Source organism: Lepisosteus oculatus, chromosome 19 (assembly GCF_040954835.1).
Source record: "Lepisosteus oculatus isolate fLepOcu1 chromosome 19, fLepOcu1.hap2, whole genome shotgun sequence".
Classification (NCBI taxonomy): Eukaryota; Metazoa; Chordata; class Actinopteri; order Semionotiformes; family Lepisosteidae; genus Lepisosteus; species Lepisosteus oculatus.
Window position 1 is genome coordinate 15,177,268 of NC_090714.1, and position 16,201 is coordinate 15,193,468.

General features: G+C 46.8%; 1 protein-coding gene across 1 annotated transcript in view; it reads left to right on the top strand.

The window, feature by feature from the left end:
- Nucleotides 1-15,141, top strand: part of xylt1 (xylosyltransferase I) — a 55,671-nt gene extending 40,530 nt beyond the window's left edge. The window contains exons 7-11 of the mRNA XM_006637173.3: nucleotides 492-668; nucleotides 4,591-4,856; nucleotides 7,244-7,439; nucleotides 9,520-9,853; nucleotides 11,239-15,141. Of these exons, the coding sequence (XP_006637236.2) occupies nucleotides 492-668; nucleotides 4,591-4,856; nucleotides 7,244-7,439; nucleotides 9,520-9,853; nucleotides 11,239-11,561 (1,296 nt within the window). The 3' untranslated portion in view covers nucleotides 11,562-15,141. The remainder of the gene's footprint in view (nucleotides 1-491; nucleotides 669-4,590; nucleotides 4,857-7,243; nucleotides 7,440-9,519; nucleotides 9,854-11,238) is intronic.
- The last annotated feature ends 1,060 nt before the right edge of the window (nucleotides 15,142-16,201 follow it).

Below are 16,201 nucleotides of genomic sequence, written 5' to 3' on the forward strand. Positions count from 1 at the left end.
TTTAGCCACTATCCTTATACATCCTCTATCCTTAACGTACATAAAAGCCTGTGTTATAAAATTCTGTAGTCATTCTGATATCAATCAAAATCATGTGTTAAAAATGTATGTATAACTACTCCAAGACCAAGGAAATAACATTACGCATGAGTCATCACAGACAGGACAGATGGTGGATCTAAAAAGACTGTGACGATGAGGGTTAACTGGAAAAACGTTGATTCTCCAAGCACCGCACTGTATGTATACCTTCTTCCTCCGTGCTAAAGCTCAACAGCAGGCAGGTATGAGGAAGACATTTGGATGCATTTTGCTTGGGACTTTCCACTTTCCCCTTAGTTGTTCTATTTGGGTTACCGAGGTATTTCCAGTCCACTGAGGAGCTGTGCACTCAGGACTCAGCACTCAGGAGTGGGACTACAAATGCTACTCCCCCTTAACAGCATTGAAGTGAATCATCCTGCCTCTGCCTCTGCCCCCGTGTCCCGCAGTCCTTCTTCCACACGGTGTTGGAGAACAGCCCTCACTGCGAGAGCATGGTGGACAACAATCTGCGCATCACCAACTGGAACCGCAAGCTGGGCTGCAAGTGCCAGTACAAGCACATCGTGGACTGGTGTGGCTGCTCGCCCAACGACTTCAAGCCAGCTGACTTCCACCGCTTCCAGGTGAGCCTCCTCTCCGCGGCCCCGGTGGGGGGGCATGCTCAGTCCCGAACAGCGCCACCCAGGGGCCTCATCAGTGCCTGTCTGTTACTCCTAAATGAAGAGATTATCTCCCTTAGCTCTTTCTTCTCCCGATCTGAAGATAACCAGAGATAAAGGGAAGGTGATTGCCAGAGCAGATTTTATTCATATCGAGGAAGTCATGGGGAGTTGACCACAATCTTGTATGTGCCGCAGACAGAGGTGCTTTGGACTAGAGATAGGGGATTGTAAGTGGAGGTAGGTGTAAGTCCAGCACATGTGCCGTCAGAGAGAAATAGCAGCACTGTGTTAGATATGTAAAAAGATGTTCATTGGGGTTTTGCCGGATCTGACTTGGTACCCAGTCTTAGTCTTCTGGAGGATGTTTGTCTGGTTGCTCATGCTCACTTAAGAGCAAGTCACTGTGATCGTGTAGGGTGAGAGCACACCATGTCTGTGCCTTGCACTAAAAGGAAGATCTTGACAGGTGAGATTCCCAACTTGCACTTTAGTTAAGAATGTGTAACTAAAACAGGGGCATTAGTAGAGATGGTTAGGGATCAGTTTCAAGACAGTCATTCATAAAAAGGATTCCAGTAGCAAGATGTACAGGTTTACAGATTTTGTGAACTCTGAGACTGGACTGTAGATGCCCTGAGCCTTTTCTCCTGCTCCTTGTGTTGTACCTCATATCCGCTTACATCTGTTTTTAGGTCATGTGATTTTTGCATGTTTAAGTGTGTCTTGTGAGATGCGCGTCTTGCACAGAAGACTGAAACAAAATATGAAAAATTACAAGAATCTTCAGCTGCACCTGCAACACAGTTCTATTCTTATTAAGTGTCCTGAAACATTGCTTTGTACAACAGATTTGTCCCCATAGCACCGCTTCTGAAAGTTTTACAGTTTACAGGAAAATTCCAGTCGGGCAGTAATTGCTTGAATCATTCTTTCATACAGTTTCTGTAGTCAGGGATGCAGGTGAAAATTTACTTTGGAAACCTGAAACTGACGAGTTCACACGTGGCTTAAACGTGCGATTCTGAAGTAACAAATGAATGTTTGTGAACGTTATGGGTTGTTGCACAGCTGCAGGCTCCTTCCCCCTGGCACGTCAACTCCTGGGATTTGGTAATTCCCAGGTAATTACAGCATTAAGCACTGGCCCCCCAACTGCCTTGGAAAACACAGCACATCAGGCAGACACCCTGCACACTGCTGTGTCTGTGCAGCTCTCCTGTCATGTTGTAATGTTTTTTAAATGGGGGATTTTCTTTAAAAGCCTGGAAAGGGAAAAACTCAATTTACCTTAACTTCTACCTTGATTTACCTTGAGGTAAGAGAAGAGTTTGGGAAAGGGGGACACTCTCCTGTATGAGAAGGAAAAGAGGGTCTCTTTGTTGTATCTTGGGGAGTAATGCTGTTAATGATGTATCTGTGTGCCACAGAGTGTTCTCTGTCGGCCAGAGTTTTTGTGGGCTGTTTGTCAGAGAGGCTGCCAGTTCAGAGCATGAAGACAGGTCTGCATTGTCCCCACTGTCAGGAGCTTACTTGAGAGCGCTGGCCGCAGAGTACCTCGCCGTAAACTGTTGCCCTGCTCCAGCGTCTTCAGCACAAGAAACATTTTGTTTGTGAGCCAAAGAGCATAATCTAGCGATTTTCATGAGCTCCTGTCAACCACAATCGGCTTGTGGGTAAGCACAGAACGGCACTGTTCACTGTGAGTCCTCGCAGCTGCTCTTACAGAACAATTGGCCATTAACAGTGTTCCAGTCATGGACCTTCAAGAATAAGCTAATGTAGAGGGTGATGAAGGTGCTTGAAATTTGTTTCGGCAGCGCAGTGTTAATAAGCCCTTGTCCCCGACCTGGGAAGCTCAGTTGATAGTAACAGGATTTATTCAGAACAGCCCTCAGCTTCCCTCAGTATTATTACTTTTCTGAAGAATTACAGAAAGAATTTTAGGAGCTACTTTGAAGTACTTAAAAAGCTGGAATTGATGTTAATCCTTTGTTGTTTATCAGCCATCTGAGATTCAGCTCAATGTTTAAATTCATACTTTAGGTTTTGAGCTGTACGCAGCGGGTTTGTTTTTGCAAGAAAAGCTTTGTTGGATCATCTGTATCTGCAATTCTGAGCTCATACAAATCCGGTCAACCAGAAACTACAGTTGCCTCCAAATTTATTTACACCCTTGATTAGTATAATTTAAAACTTAATTAGCAATGGAATGGCAAGTGTGCATTGAGACTTTTTGACATTTCTTGAATTAAAACGTGAAAAAAATGTATATCGGAGTATATTAAAAGAACAAATATAAAAAATGAATTGCATACGTATCCGATAACACGTAACTGTTGGGGGAAAAAATATTTAGTCATTGGGTAATTTTACACAGCCTCAGAAAGTTTCTAGAAGCTTCTGAAAGTCACCTTAATAATTAAAGTCACAGAGGAGACTAACACAAAATGCTCAGCATCACATCATCATGGGAAATTCAGAGAAATGTCTGAATATTCAAGGTTATCGTTCAGGCCTCTTTATTAAGGCTGAACTTTGAGGATTATCAACCTCAACTGCTATCATTCTGGTTTGAAATATTTTTATAAGACAGCTGGAACAGTCCCAGTTTTGACTATAGTATCTATCATACAGTGAGGGCCAAGGGTAATTAGACAGTTACTGCCCCTCTAGTATGAGGACATAAGTTTTAGCCAATTTTGTATTCAGAAGGGATGCTAACTTACTCTCAAGGGCAATAACTGGGAATCTTTAAAAAAAAAAAACTTCTGCATTATCAGGAAAAGTGTCTCCTTGGCGACAATCGAGGTTAAGCTCGTGAATCTGGTCTCTGTGTCCATGGCAACATAAAAAAAAGAAAAGACATGAATTTTCAAAATAACTAATTGACTCCCAAGTCAAATGGCACCACATGATGCAGTTGGGGGAAAAAAATCTCAACTGAATTATTGGACAGTATCGCCACGAGTAAGATTTGCACAGAAGGATGAAGATCATGTTGGGAAAAAGAATATCATCCGTTCTGTTGAGAACAGAAACGAGCCAGTGCTGCTTCAGGGGTGATTTACATCCCCTGTTCTTGATGTCCCAGTTAGAACTAAGTAACAGGTGGATTCCAAAATCTGCCAAGATATTTTATCTACAAAACCCATGCCTTCCGTCAAGAAACCCAGGCTTGGTTAAAGTGTCCAAAAGGTTAGGAGCAAATAAATAAGCATTCTTATGACTGATCACTGCTGTATCTAGTACAGCACTTCTGTGAGCTAAGATGAGCTGGAGGAAGCAGATCACAAGGTCAGTTCATGTAGTCTGGAGGAGTTTCAGTGTGGAGGAGTGGTCCAATATCCCTCCTAAGAACCTCAGAAAAGGCTACAGGAAATTGCTGCTTGAAGCGATCAAAAGCCAAAGCACAATTAACAATACAGACAAGATATATTTTCAAAATTTATAAATATATATATATATGTATTTTGACAATGTTCTATTTCTACAGACATTTCAGGACAGTACTGGAAGCCACACATAAAGTTAAGGTATAAACTTGTTTTTAATATAATTGCTCCAAAATCCACTTTTGGTTACCCACTCATATGCAGGGTATGAACACATCTGAAGACTTCTCTATGGAGATCCTCAGCACCATTTGGGAAAAAAAGAATAGGAATAATTTTTCACACCCACCTGGGATTGAAAGTTACGCAATTATTAGATTGAGCCAGGTGTAATTCAGCTTTCTCCTATTTGTGTTTTCATACGGATCTGTGTACACAAAGCTCTTTTTTTTACCACTTGCTTGATTCTCACTTTTCCCCACTCTCCTGCGGATTTTTTCCCGCTGGGACTCTTAGTCTGCCAGACTCACACTCCCTTTAAACCCCTGCAGCAGACGACCCGGCCTACGTTTTTCGCCCGGAAGTTCGAAGCCAGCGTGAACCAGGAGATCGTCAACCAGCTGGATGCCTACCTGTTTGGCAGCCTGCCTGCGGGCACACCAGGCCTCAAAGCCTACTGGGAAAACATCTTTGAGGAGCCAGACGGCGTGCACAGCCTCTCGGACTCTCAGCTCACCCACTACCACGCCTTCGCCCGTCTGGGGCTCGCCCGTGCCGCCACCTCCCTGCAGGGGGACCCCAACGACAGCAGCTGCAGGTAGGGATCCCCTCCGGGCAGAGTCTCGGTGCTCTGCTGCTCACCTCTAGGCAGAGAAGGACTCCATTGGACTCTCGTGCCAGAGCAGTCACTCTTACGAGCTGCAGGACCTGGTACAGAGACAGATTAGATACAATCTCATCTTCACATGTCTTTTTGCACAAAGGTAGAACATAGTCAAGAACAAGCTTTTGAAATACCCATTTCTTGATGGTGGGCTTACAGACGAGCCCCCAGATGACACAACCTGCCCTAGATCAAATAGCTGAATTTGTTACCCTGCCTCAGTAGCGTCATGTGATTCCAACACTGACCTCTAAATGTTTGAACACTTGACATTTTTAAGTGATGTTATTGCAACTTTCTGATACAGTACAGTCTGCATTCTTTTCGGTTTGAATTTATTTTAGCGTAACTGTCAGGGGTCACAGACACCAAAGTTGCTTACTGCGCTGGCAGATTTGGCGGAGATCTGATGGTCTGGTATTCCAGCAGCGATAGGGAACAGTGAACAGTCAGCGTAGACGTCTTCATTCCATTTCAATACCAGCCCACCACAGGACCGCTGCATCCAGCTTCTTAACTACCTGTCTGAATCCAGACCTTTCCGTCAGGAAAACCTGAGGTCCGCCACGGCCATCTGACAGTCCTGCAGTGGGCAGTACGTGTGCGTTGGGTAGAGTTTAGCACAGCCATTCTGGGACATGAAATATGGGGATGGCTCAGCGGAGGTTTGGAAATAGTTGGCCTTCAGACGGACGTTTTGAGGAAGCACAAGGAGATGTTTGTGCGGCAGGCGGCGAGGCGGGGGGACGGGGGTGTGGAGAGGGAGGGAGGAGGCTCAGCCTGGCAGGGAGGACGGGGGAATCTGTCTGCAAGGAGACCCTGAAGCCAGGCGCTGAATAGCGCCTCTGTTCCTGCTTGTGTGCTCACCACCACCTCCTCTGGGAGCGTGGGGGTGCTGGGGCTCTGGGCGCGGGGTGTGAATGTTTGCTGTTCAGCTCGTCAGGGTAGCGGTGCTGCAATGGAGCAGCTCCAGGCTCTTACGGAATACCGATGAGGAGGCAGCTTGCTCAGACTGCCAGGGAGCCTGGCTGCTGTACTGCTGCGGCAGCTCCCTCTGTCAGACCCGGTTGTTTTTCTGACCGTGGGGCTGTCCCGGAGCTTCTCAGCCAGACAACACACAGCTTGTGCCCAAACCCATGAGGCACCCAGGACGCACAGGCAGTGATCTTAACCTCCTTTCCTTCAAATCTATATGGGTTTCGAGAGTTGGGAGAGTCTCTCTTCTGGCAGTACTGAGCAACAGTTGGCCTTATGTTGAATTCCACTGCAGTTCTGATTAGCTCTTTGTCCTTTCGACGTCCTTATTTACTCAGTTAATAAAAGCCTTGAACTGAATATGTATAGGAATCCCTGTGGTCTATACAATGCCCAAACAGAAGAGATCTGCAGTGTTTCAAATATTTGCTGGTTTTGCAAAATTGCCAGATATTTTTATGGGCTATAAAGTCCAATGGTTGGAAATTTTATATTTCATTGTTGGCAGTTTCAGACTTTCAAACATTCATTCCTTCCATGAGCATGAAGAGGGGAGAAAGAAAAACCATGACTTGCGAGTGACACGAAACATGGAGTCTGGCTGAGTTCTGTCAAGGATTAGGAGAAAGGAGGGCTCTGGCTGGCCCTTCAAACAGAAGCTCCAAACACCCACCCGTTTCTCCTGATCACATCTCTGTTTGACGATTCTACTGGTACAAAGATATCATTCAGTACCTCCAAGCTGCAGATTATGTATCATGTAAGCTTTGATATTCCTTTCCTTTGTCAGGCACTTCAGAAACAAAAGGGTTATTTTCTATACCATAGAATTTAAGTTCTGAAAAAAGTTGCTCTATAGAGAATTCTGGGAGCTCCGCACGGTCTGTGGGAGTGCTGGAACCAGTCTGGTGTATTCTTAATTCTTACGCATATGGCAATGCAGCCAGTGGCTGGAGCTGAACAGAGTCAGTTCAGTCTGGACTATAGGCAGCACAGACTCAGGTACCGGCTCCTCCCCACAGAGAAAACCACTTTCTAATAGGTGTTTTAAAATAAAAATGATTCCTGTACAACTAAGTTACTGGAATTCAGAAGTATTTAATATTTCTAACATAAGCAGGGAAAGGTTAGATTGGGATTGGATCTTAACCTGCGTCTCGGGCATTTTCATAGTTTCCACCAACAGAACAATACTTCTGATGTCAAAATCCAAGGCAGGGAACAGGAGACAGGAGGCAGTGGACGAAGGCTGAAAAACAGGCTGGGAAAAATGACAGTAATGCTGCTTAAAGATGACAAAAGAAGTATTCGGTGGAACCTACTTACACTTAATTTGTTTCTCCCAGGTACTTCCCAATGGGACACCCAGTGTCAGTCCATTTGTACTTCCTGTCAGACCGTTTCCAGGGTTACCTGGTTAGGCATCATGCTACCAACCTAGCGACCAGCAAGCTGGAGACACTGGAGACGTGGGTGATGCCCAAGAAAGTCTTCAAGATCGCTAACCCGCCCAACAGCTTCAGCAGGCTGCAGTTCGCAGAGGTGAGTGCTCCGTCTGTGGGCGAAGGGGCAGTCTTGCGTCTGTGCTGAGCTGCGAGGGCCCCATGTTCTGCTGCGGAGTCCAGGCCCCGCAGTGGTATAGCAGGAGCCCCAGATGAGAGCAGCGAGCTTTCAAGAGGTTTCTCAGACCTCGCGTGGGAGTTTTCTGCTCGTTCTATTTTATTTTCAAAAATCTCCTTTGCCCTCCCGGAAAAGAGACATGCCTTGGTTTCTCCTTTATCTAAAGCTTTGAAATCCTCCCCCAGGTTTCTAGAGCTTGTCTACTCATTTCCCTCTTCCTGCGGAAAATCCCCATCGCTCTGCTTCCGCCAGCGCAGGCGTCAGATCAGACCAGCTTTTCTCGAACTTCCTCATTGAGCTCGCGTGACCTTCCCTATCTGACGTCTTGTCAGATCATTTAGACCAGGGGGTCAGCCTCCAACGACAAGCATGCCATTGCTGCCACACAAAGAGACGGGTAACGCCACGCCCTGCTCCCAGAGAGCCACAGTCCCACAGGCTTCACACAGCCTCGCAGCTCCTCAAGCACAAGAAGCCTGGGGAATTAACACCCGCTAAGCCAAGATTCAGTTAAGTCATTCAGAAGGAAGAGAAGATCCTCTGGCTTTTTGGTACCTGGAGACCACTGTTCATCAATAGAATGCCGGAAGTACACTGGTCTTGAATGTTTGCTCTTTGTTCGCTCCTCCAGAGGTAGAATACAGCTGACGATACCTTAAATGTTACATTCATCGGGGCCTTTTACAGGGCGCCTGTCAGGTTTGGAGGGCCTCAAAGTACCTTTCCGCTTGTAATGTAATGTAATGTTTCTTTATTAGCCCTATACAATTTCTTGCATTAGGAATTCGTCTTTTCGCATACCCCAGCTTTTCTCCATGAGACACAGACAGGGAGAGAAGCTTGGGGTCAGAGCGCAGGGTCAGCCATCGTACTGCGCCCCTGGAGCAGTTGGGGTTAAGGGCCTTGCTCAGGGGCCCAACGGAGTAGGATTCCTCTGCCGACCGCGGGATTTGAACCGGCAACCAAAGTGGGAGGAAGTGCCACTCCCTGGGGTTGCGCTGATTTATCAGAAACACATCTATTTATAGAGCACGACTCCTCTCACCTCTGGGTGGCTTAATATAGACACACTTACAGGCAGCCATTGATCTGTGGGGCCTTTTAATCAGCTCGGGTAATGATGATCAGAGGCCAAAGCCATCATCGGTCTCCGGTTTCCTAGTTCTACTGCCGAGTGCTCTCTCCCGTACCCCTCTTCTCCATCTTTCTCACATTTGGGAAAGTGCTGTGGTTGCGACTGTATTAAATATTCATCATTTTTCCGTTATTGTTATTTCGGCGCGTGCACGGTCCGATTCCACAGTGTGAAAGTGTCAAGATTATCGGGAAAGAAGATCGCCTGTCCCCCTCGCAACCACTGTCCAGCTGCACTGATCCGACTTCAGTGTAATAAAGACGTTTTAAATGAGCCTGAAATCCATTACAGCCTGTGCTCGGAAACCGAGGCCTTGATTAAATAAAATGAAATTAAATTCTCCTGCCAATCACAGATTACAAACCCAGTATATAATGGGCCCTGACAAACCACAAACCGTCTTTTGTTTTTAACAAATTGGATACTCCACTAGAGTAGTAAAGAAGTATAATGTGTGGTTACTGGTTGCAAAGGCTTGGATTGAATGTGGGCCCAAGCTGTTCTTCTGCAGAGGGGTCTTGTACTCTGTGCTGCTGGACCATGGCCCAGCCACTTGTCGGCGATAGCCATAGACAGCTAGCCTACCTCTGCCCCTTATATCAGCTGTCAGCTGGCTAGCATTTCCGACTCTGAATGAAGCAACCTTAGTTGTAATTAAAAACGTCTGGTTGTCCATTAATTTCTCGCGTTAATAACGGAGCTAAGAAGTTTTTCTTCTCTTGTCAAAAGAAAGACTAAGCAGTGCATGTTGTCCGCTTGAGACGAGAGGCACGGTTTGAGATGGACATTTCAAGTCGGCTCAGTTCATGATTCCCCCTCTCTCTCATTCCGCCACCTCTCCCCGTCCCCCTTCCTCTCCTCTCTCAGATCGGCACCGAGTGGGACGCCAAAGAGCGCATGTTCAGGAACTTCGGGGGCCTGATGGGGCCGACGGACGAGCCGGTGGGGATGCAGAAGTGGGGGAAGGGGGCCAACGTGACGGTGACCGTGGTCTGGATCGACCCCACCAACGTCATCGCCGCCACCTACGACATCCTGATTGAGGCCAGCGCCGAGTTCACCCACTACCGCCCCCCTCTGAACCTCCCCCTGCGGCCCGGCGTCTGGACCCTGCGCGTCCTGCACCACTGGAGCCCCGTGGCCGAGACGCGCTTCCTCATCACCCCCCTCGCCTTCCACAACCGCCAGCCCATCCGTCAGGGTGAGTACTCGGCCCCGACCCATCGCTGCCCACGGCCACAGCCGCCCTCTTGTCAGACCACTCGTGGAGACGTCAAGCTCTGAATTCCAGCTAGGATGATGTTGGACAATAACACAGGGCACGCTGAAGTAATGACAACGAAGTGGGTGTTACCAGCTAGTTTTTTAAGCTTAAAATGCATCTTCAGTTCAACAGCTCTGCCTTGCCTAGCAGAGGCAGAGGCAGAGCCTCTGTGATTTACCTGCTCAGTTCCTCCCTGCCTTTGGGAAGAGGGGAAAAAAACAACTCCTGTGAATTCCAAAACTGCCTGTGAGACATAGTTTGGAAAGTATTAAATGACAGCAAAAAAATAGTAATAATTTGGCACCACACCCGTGATTTATGTGTTGGGGTAGCGTTTTCGTTTTCCTAAAAAAATAACAAACAGTCCTTTTAAAAGCAAAGCCGTTGAACGTTTATAGGCTGGCATTCATGCCAGGTGGCAGTCAGCCGGTTCCCCTTGCGGGGAGCGCAGAGTCATCCTGGCGCGGCCGCGATCTGGCAGAGCCCTCTGTGGGCAGTGATTTTTTTACGTGCTTCATGAGGACCCAGAGAACTGCTGACGCTGGTAACGCCCAGGTGAGAACCGGGGAGGGACTCCGAGAGGCGCCGCGAACACCAGTGCTCGAAAATAACCGTTACGAGATTCTGAGGAATTTTGATCTTTACCTTGAGCACACAACCCTGCCTCTGTCTGTGTCGCTCTCCGTGCTGGGGAGTTCACAGGCTCTGATCCACTCCAGCCCTTATGAGAGAGAGAGAGAGAGATCTCTTTGTTGGCCATATACAATTTCTTGCAGTAGGAATTTGTCTTTTCACATACCCCAGCTTGCTCTCCATTAAACACACAGACAGGGAGAGAAGCTGGGGGTCAGAGCGCAGGGTCAGCCATTTATAGCGCCCCTGGAGCAGCTGGGGGTTAAGGGCCTTGCTCAGGGGTAGGATTCCTCTGCTGGCTGCGGGATTTGAACCGGCAACCTTCCAGCCACAGGCGCAGATCTTTACCCACAGTGCCACCGCCCCGCCCCCTTCCCACTGGCCCTGCTCCTCTCGCACACCGCTCGCTCGCTCGCTCTGCGGCCCTCTTCCTCACCCCAAGTGCTCAGCGCCAGGCACAACCAGAGACTGCCTCATCCGTGTTGCTGGACATCACTGAAAACGGCTTCTGTTTTTCCATCCAGTGCGTAAAGTGGCAGACATTTTTAGGAGGGGTTGTTACAGGGTAATGCAGCAGAAGTGTGTAAGAAACCAGCGGTGACCATTCTAATTGTTTTGTCTTTTCCTGACAACCGTGCGTCATCTCTGTCAAACCTGGCCTCAGTCTTCTTCTTGTGTTTCCCCTACAGAGGATGCTCTGAGGTTGCACAACGGCCCGGCCAAGAACAGCTACATGGAGCAGAGCTTCCATGGCCTGAACCCCGTCCTCAACATCCCTGTGCACCTGGGGCAGGTGGAGGCAGCCAAGCGCAACGCAGGGCTGACGGGCAGCGAACTGGAGCGCTGGGTGGACAGCCTAGTGGGGGCTCTGTGGTCAGCAGTGGACGTGTGTGCCGTGGGGCCCAGCAGCTGTCCGGTCATGCAGTCCTGCGGACACACCATGTGGAGCGCCCTCAGCCCTGACCCCAAGTCTGAGCTTGGGCCACCCAGAGCTGATGGGCGCATCAGGTAGCGCCCTCTGCTGGTCAGGAGGCTCACCTGCTATTTATTTTTTTAACGCCGTTTACTCTTATTTTAAGAGCATTTTTTGGTTCCTAGAAATTATAAATAGATGCGTAAATATGGACAAGCAGCAACAGAAGAAGGGGAGACTGCTAATATCTTTTATTCTTAATACCTTTTGGTCTGGGCAATCTTTTTTTTTTACATTTTAGTTGTACTGTAAATGTACAGTAATATAACTACACTTCTTCAGGTGACCAACACGGAACCTGCCTCATCTCATTCTTCTCATTCAGCAGCAGCGAACGATGCGGCTGTGAAGTCAGAAATCAGGAGTATAAAACTGCTATTAAGCACAGGCAACAGTGTGTGAACATGTGACCACAAGGGATTCTCCTAAGCCTTAATGTGGGCACACTAGTATCACTCAGACGTGACTCAAAAAAATATATATCTTTTTTTTACTGCAGTCAGCCTGACTTTTTAAAGTAACTATGGTAACACTAATGAATTACCAAAGTCAATGTACAAATTCACCCCCCTGTCCCTGGCCTGGACTGGAAAAACACAGTAATCTGCTCGTGATCTGTAAGACCGAGGCTGCTAGTTTTTTTTTGTCCTCAGCTTGCAAATGAAGCCTAGACCCTTATCGTGATTGTCCCATCCTGAAACTCCACGCTCTGCTCTCTGGGTTACCGTCTATATGGGGGTGACAGACAGCTGTCGAGAGTCTCCGAGCTCCCACGTATTAGCAGTCTTCCCAGCGTTTCCTTGGACGCATGCTCATGAAAACTCGAAGGCTCAGCGCATCTGGAAGCCCCAGATGTCACAGCTTGGTTTATTGCCGATTTCTTATCTAATTTATTTTTGTTTTTTAGCTACTGCCGACTGCCTGAAACTTGAACTTTTGAGCTGTCAGCTGTGCTGGCATACTTTGAACAATCCTCAAGTTTTTTTTAATTTGATTTTTTTTTTTCTCTGGCACAAACAAAAAAGTTTAAAAGAGCTAAAGCAAGAAGGTTTTAGTTATTTATTTATAAATATATATATAATAATTTTAGTCAATGACTAATGACTAAGTGCTGCATTTGCAGCTTGGTGAATATGTTATCTTCTGTAAAGGAGCTGCCTTTATTTACAAAGGCCCCTAGTCTGTACCTGTAGGCTGGCCATTGTGTTGTCAGTCCTGTGCTTTCTCACTGTTGTGTGCTTCCCAAGCAACCTGCTAGCAGTTCAGCCATTACCTGCAATGGCCAGTGCGTTTGGACAAGGTCCAAGAAAGGAAGGTTAATCCGATCAATGTGAAGACGCACGAAGAGTTTTTGTGGGATGGTCTGTTGTGGTGAAGACTTAGCCAGGACTTGTTCCTGGCTCGTGAGCCCAGCAGATACCAGGACATCTGCAACTCCAGGGGCCAACACAGTAGGAGGTGGCTGCAGTGCACAACTGGACTTTTGAGTCTGGTATCGGGTGGTTTTAGACTGGCAAAAGAAGCCGTTGGTAACTAACTCTTGTATTTTTTGTTTGCTTTTTCCAAGCACTTATTAAAGAGAGACTAAGACGTGTGCAGGATGCTTGATAGCTTTGCGTTTGGAGTTATGAAGAGGAGCTGGGTATGTGAAGCCATTCAGCACCAGCCTGTTCTCACTGGTTCAGGTTCTATTGTGGACAATCTTGCTTCATAAAATCGTACACATGTGTCTACCCCCTCATTATTGCAACCCTCCCAGAGCATTAGTCCCTAACCTGGTCGAGGGTGAAGATGGGGCTGTCCGCCCAGGCTGCCTGTGAGCTGGGTTCAGAGAGCTGAGCTAGACATTGCATCCGGGGATTGCCATTGAGTTCAGGTGCTCAAAGGTCATTCCTCTCGTTGGAAGAGGTCAAAAACACACTCACACTGTGCCCCGGCCTCTAATGCATCAACTGCATGGATGGCCCAGGACTCCCAACTGAAAAGAATATTTCACTGGGTCTTTGCTGTTGTGCTATACTGTAGGTCTTAACCTTAATCTCAGCAGGCATCTGTAGTTTCAAGAGTCAGAAATTAAGTTCTGCAGCACACAGCAAAGCAACACTTCAGACCTCCAACCACTCCCACTGGAACAATTTCTGAATGACTTCTGTACCTACTCACTCTCCCTTCCAGGCCCTGTGCCCTGGCTGTGTGCAGTTAGCTATGGAAAGAAATGCAAGGGGTTTCTATTCATTGTTCATGGGAGAATAGCGAGGTACTTGTGAAAGGACCAGTGGGAGGACTGGGCAAAGTAATTTCCAATGCACAGGCACATCTGCATGAATGGAGCTAGATACTGAAGTAACAAGTTGCACAGGATCAGAAGCAGTTTCCTCTGCACAGAGATGCTGCTAGCAAACCTGTGTTGATGCTCTAAAAGCTGAGATCACACAGGGGGCACTGAAGTCTGGGGGCCAATAATATTTATGTGCAGTCTTAACCTCAAGCACTTTGTCTGGACTGTTGTCACCTGGTCTGGGAAATACCTCACAGTCCTCCTGCCCACTATGGGGCAGTGTTCAGGAAAGAGCTCAGTCACAGAGCAGAGCAGGGTCCAGAGACACAAGAAGTGATGTAGAATTTTCCCACTTCTGATCGCCCATGATCCAGCACTAGAACACTCCAGTTCTGTTCCCAATGCTTAAACCCTTAATTTACTCTTGTGCATTTTTTTCAGCTCCTTAAAAATGACAAATATTGCCCAAAGCTATGAATTTTACCTTGTGAAAGGCCCCAACACTTTCAAAACTAAAAAATGGTGTCATAACTGAAAGGCAGAAGCCACAAGGACTTCCCAGGTTTGGAATAAGGATTCCTGGGTTTTCCTGCAGACAGCCAGCCATTTTACCTGAACCAGCAGGCTGGAGAACTCTCCCTGCAGCCAGACAGCTGTTACACACCAGGCAGATGGAGAGCACTAATGTCCTTTTGTTGTTATGAAAACGGTAAAATCACACACACACACAAAAAAAATAATTATTCTATGTGAACAAAGAACTATTTTGTTATGAATAATATACGTAGATAAAAATGTACAGAAGTATTTTGTAATCAAAAGAAATTTAAAGAAAATTGTAAATAAAATTATGTTCAGAGCAAAAACTCAACAAAGGAATCTCACTCCTGGCACATGCAAGAGATGCTGTAGATATTTTATTTATTTGAGATTTTAAAATAAATGTACGAGCAATCTGACCTAGTTTGGATGTGACTAACTGTTTAATCGGCCCGTCAAAGAATCTAACGCCATATTGTTGTTCTCTTTTGGAAGTATGTATAACTACCGCACTCTTTTCTGAACCCACGTCCCTCTGTCCCAAGAGAGGGCTTTGTGCCTTAGGTGTGGTTCTGCCTAAAGAACATTTTTATTTTCCTGTCTGTGAACAACGACTTCTGAATTTATTTTTGCTTACTGCTGTATTTCAAGGAGGTAAAACTACCAATATGACATAAATGTGTATCATACCAAAAAAAAGCAAATCTGCCCTTGTAAATATAATGCTTTCTGTCTTACTGTTTTCAGTTTTTTTTTTGGAAAAGAACTGCTGACTTTTAAAATAAAACCCATGAAAATGCATGTGTAGCTTCTTATTCTTAATATGAAGGGGACACCTCATAAATACAGCCACACTCGATGCTGCCCATTTTCAGATTTTTAATGGCTGGCGTTAAGGTTTCAGAGAACAGTCTCACCATGCTGAGGAGCTGTGTTTTAGGGTGATAGTAAGTGTTTTAGAGTGATGCCATATATTGCAGATAAAACAATATGCAGGTATTATGGTTAAACTATGCAATTGTCACTCTCGGCTAAAAATAAAATATGGCAGGCCAACTCTTTGAAACATTTGTACTGCAAGTCAGGTACAAGGCGAGTTACTGTAGATAAGGAGATAAGGGATCTCGGGCATTCAGTAAACCAAAGTACACAGCTCAAAGGGACTCCCAGCAATTGGTTGGGCAAGCCACAGCTTATCAGGTATTCAGTCTCTAAATCATCTATAGCTTAAGACCACTGAGAAGATTAAAACTGGTCAAATGTTTCTTGCCCTTATGGACAGGACCCCTGGGTGTAGATGGCCAGTGGGGATAAGTATAGAAAACCCCAATCTTTCCCCAGTCCTTAATTAACAAGCGACTATCAGCGACAAGCATGAATAGGTACAGAATTCACGTGAAACCGCAAGAGAACCATGTAACTACCATGACTCCTCATACATGTTCATCTCCAAGATAAATCCAAAAAGTATCACACATAATGTAACCGGGATCCGGGAGCTGCGGAAGCCAGCGTAGTTTAGAAAGACTGGGATCACAGGCGAGGGAAACCCACAGACACTATGTTTCTGATCAACCCCACACAGACGCTGTGCAGGTCCCCTGGGCCCCAGCCTGCACTGCAGCGTGCCGGTGGAGTACCGGATCAAAGGGACACCGACAAGCCATTAGCTTTCATTACATTCCAGTGGGCCGGAAACTCTCTGTCTAATGAGCCAGCACGGGCCCAAGTGCCACACACCTGCCTCACCTGCAGCCCCACACCCTGCTCAGTCCTTCCTGGGAAGCTGCCGAACCAAACAAACGTCTCCGCCAGTTAGGGCATCGCGCCGTCACCCGCCCTCAGCAGAGCTGGGCGTCGG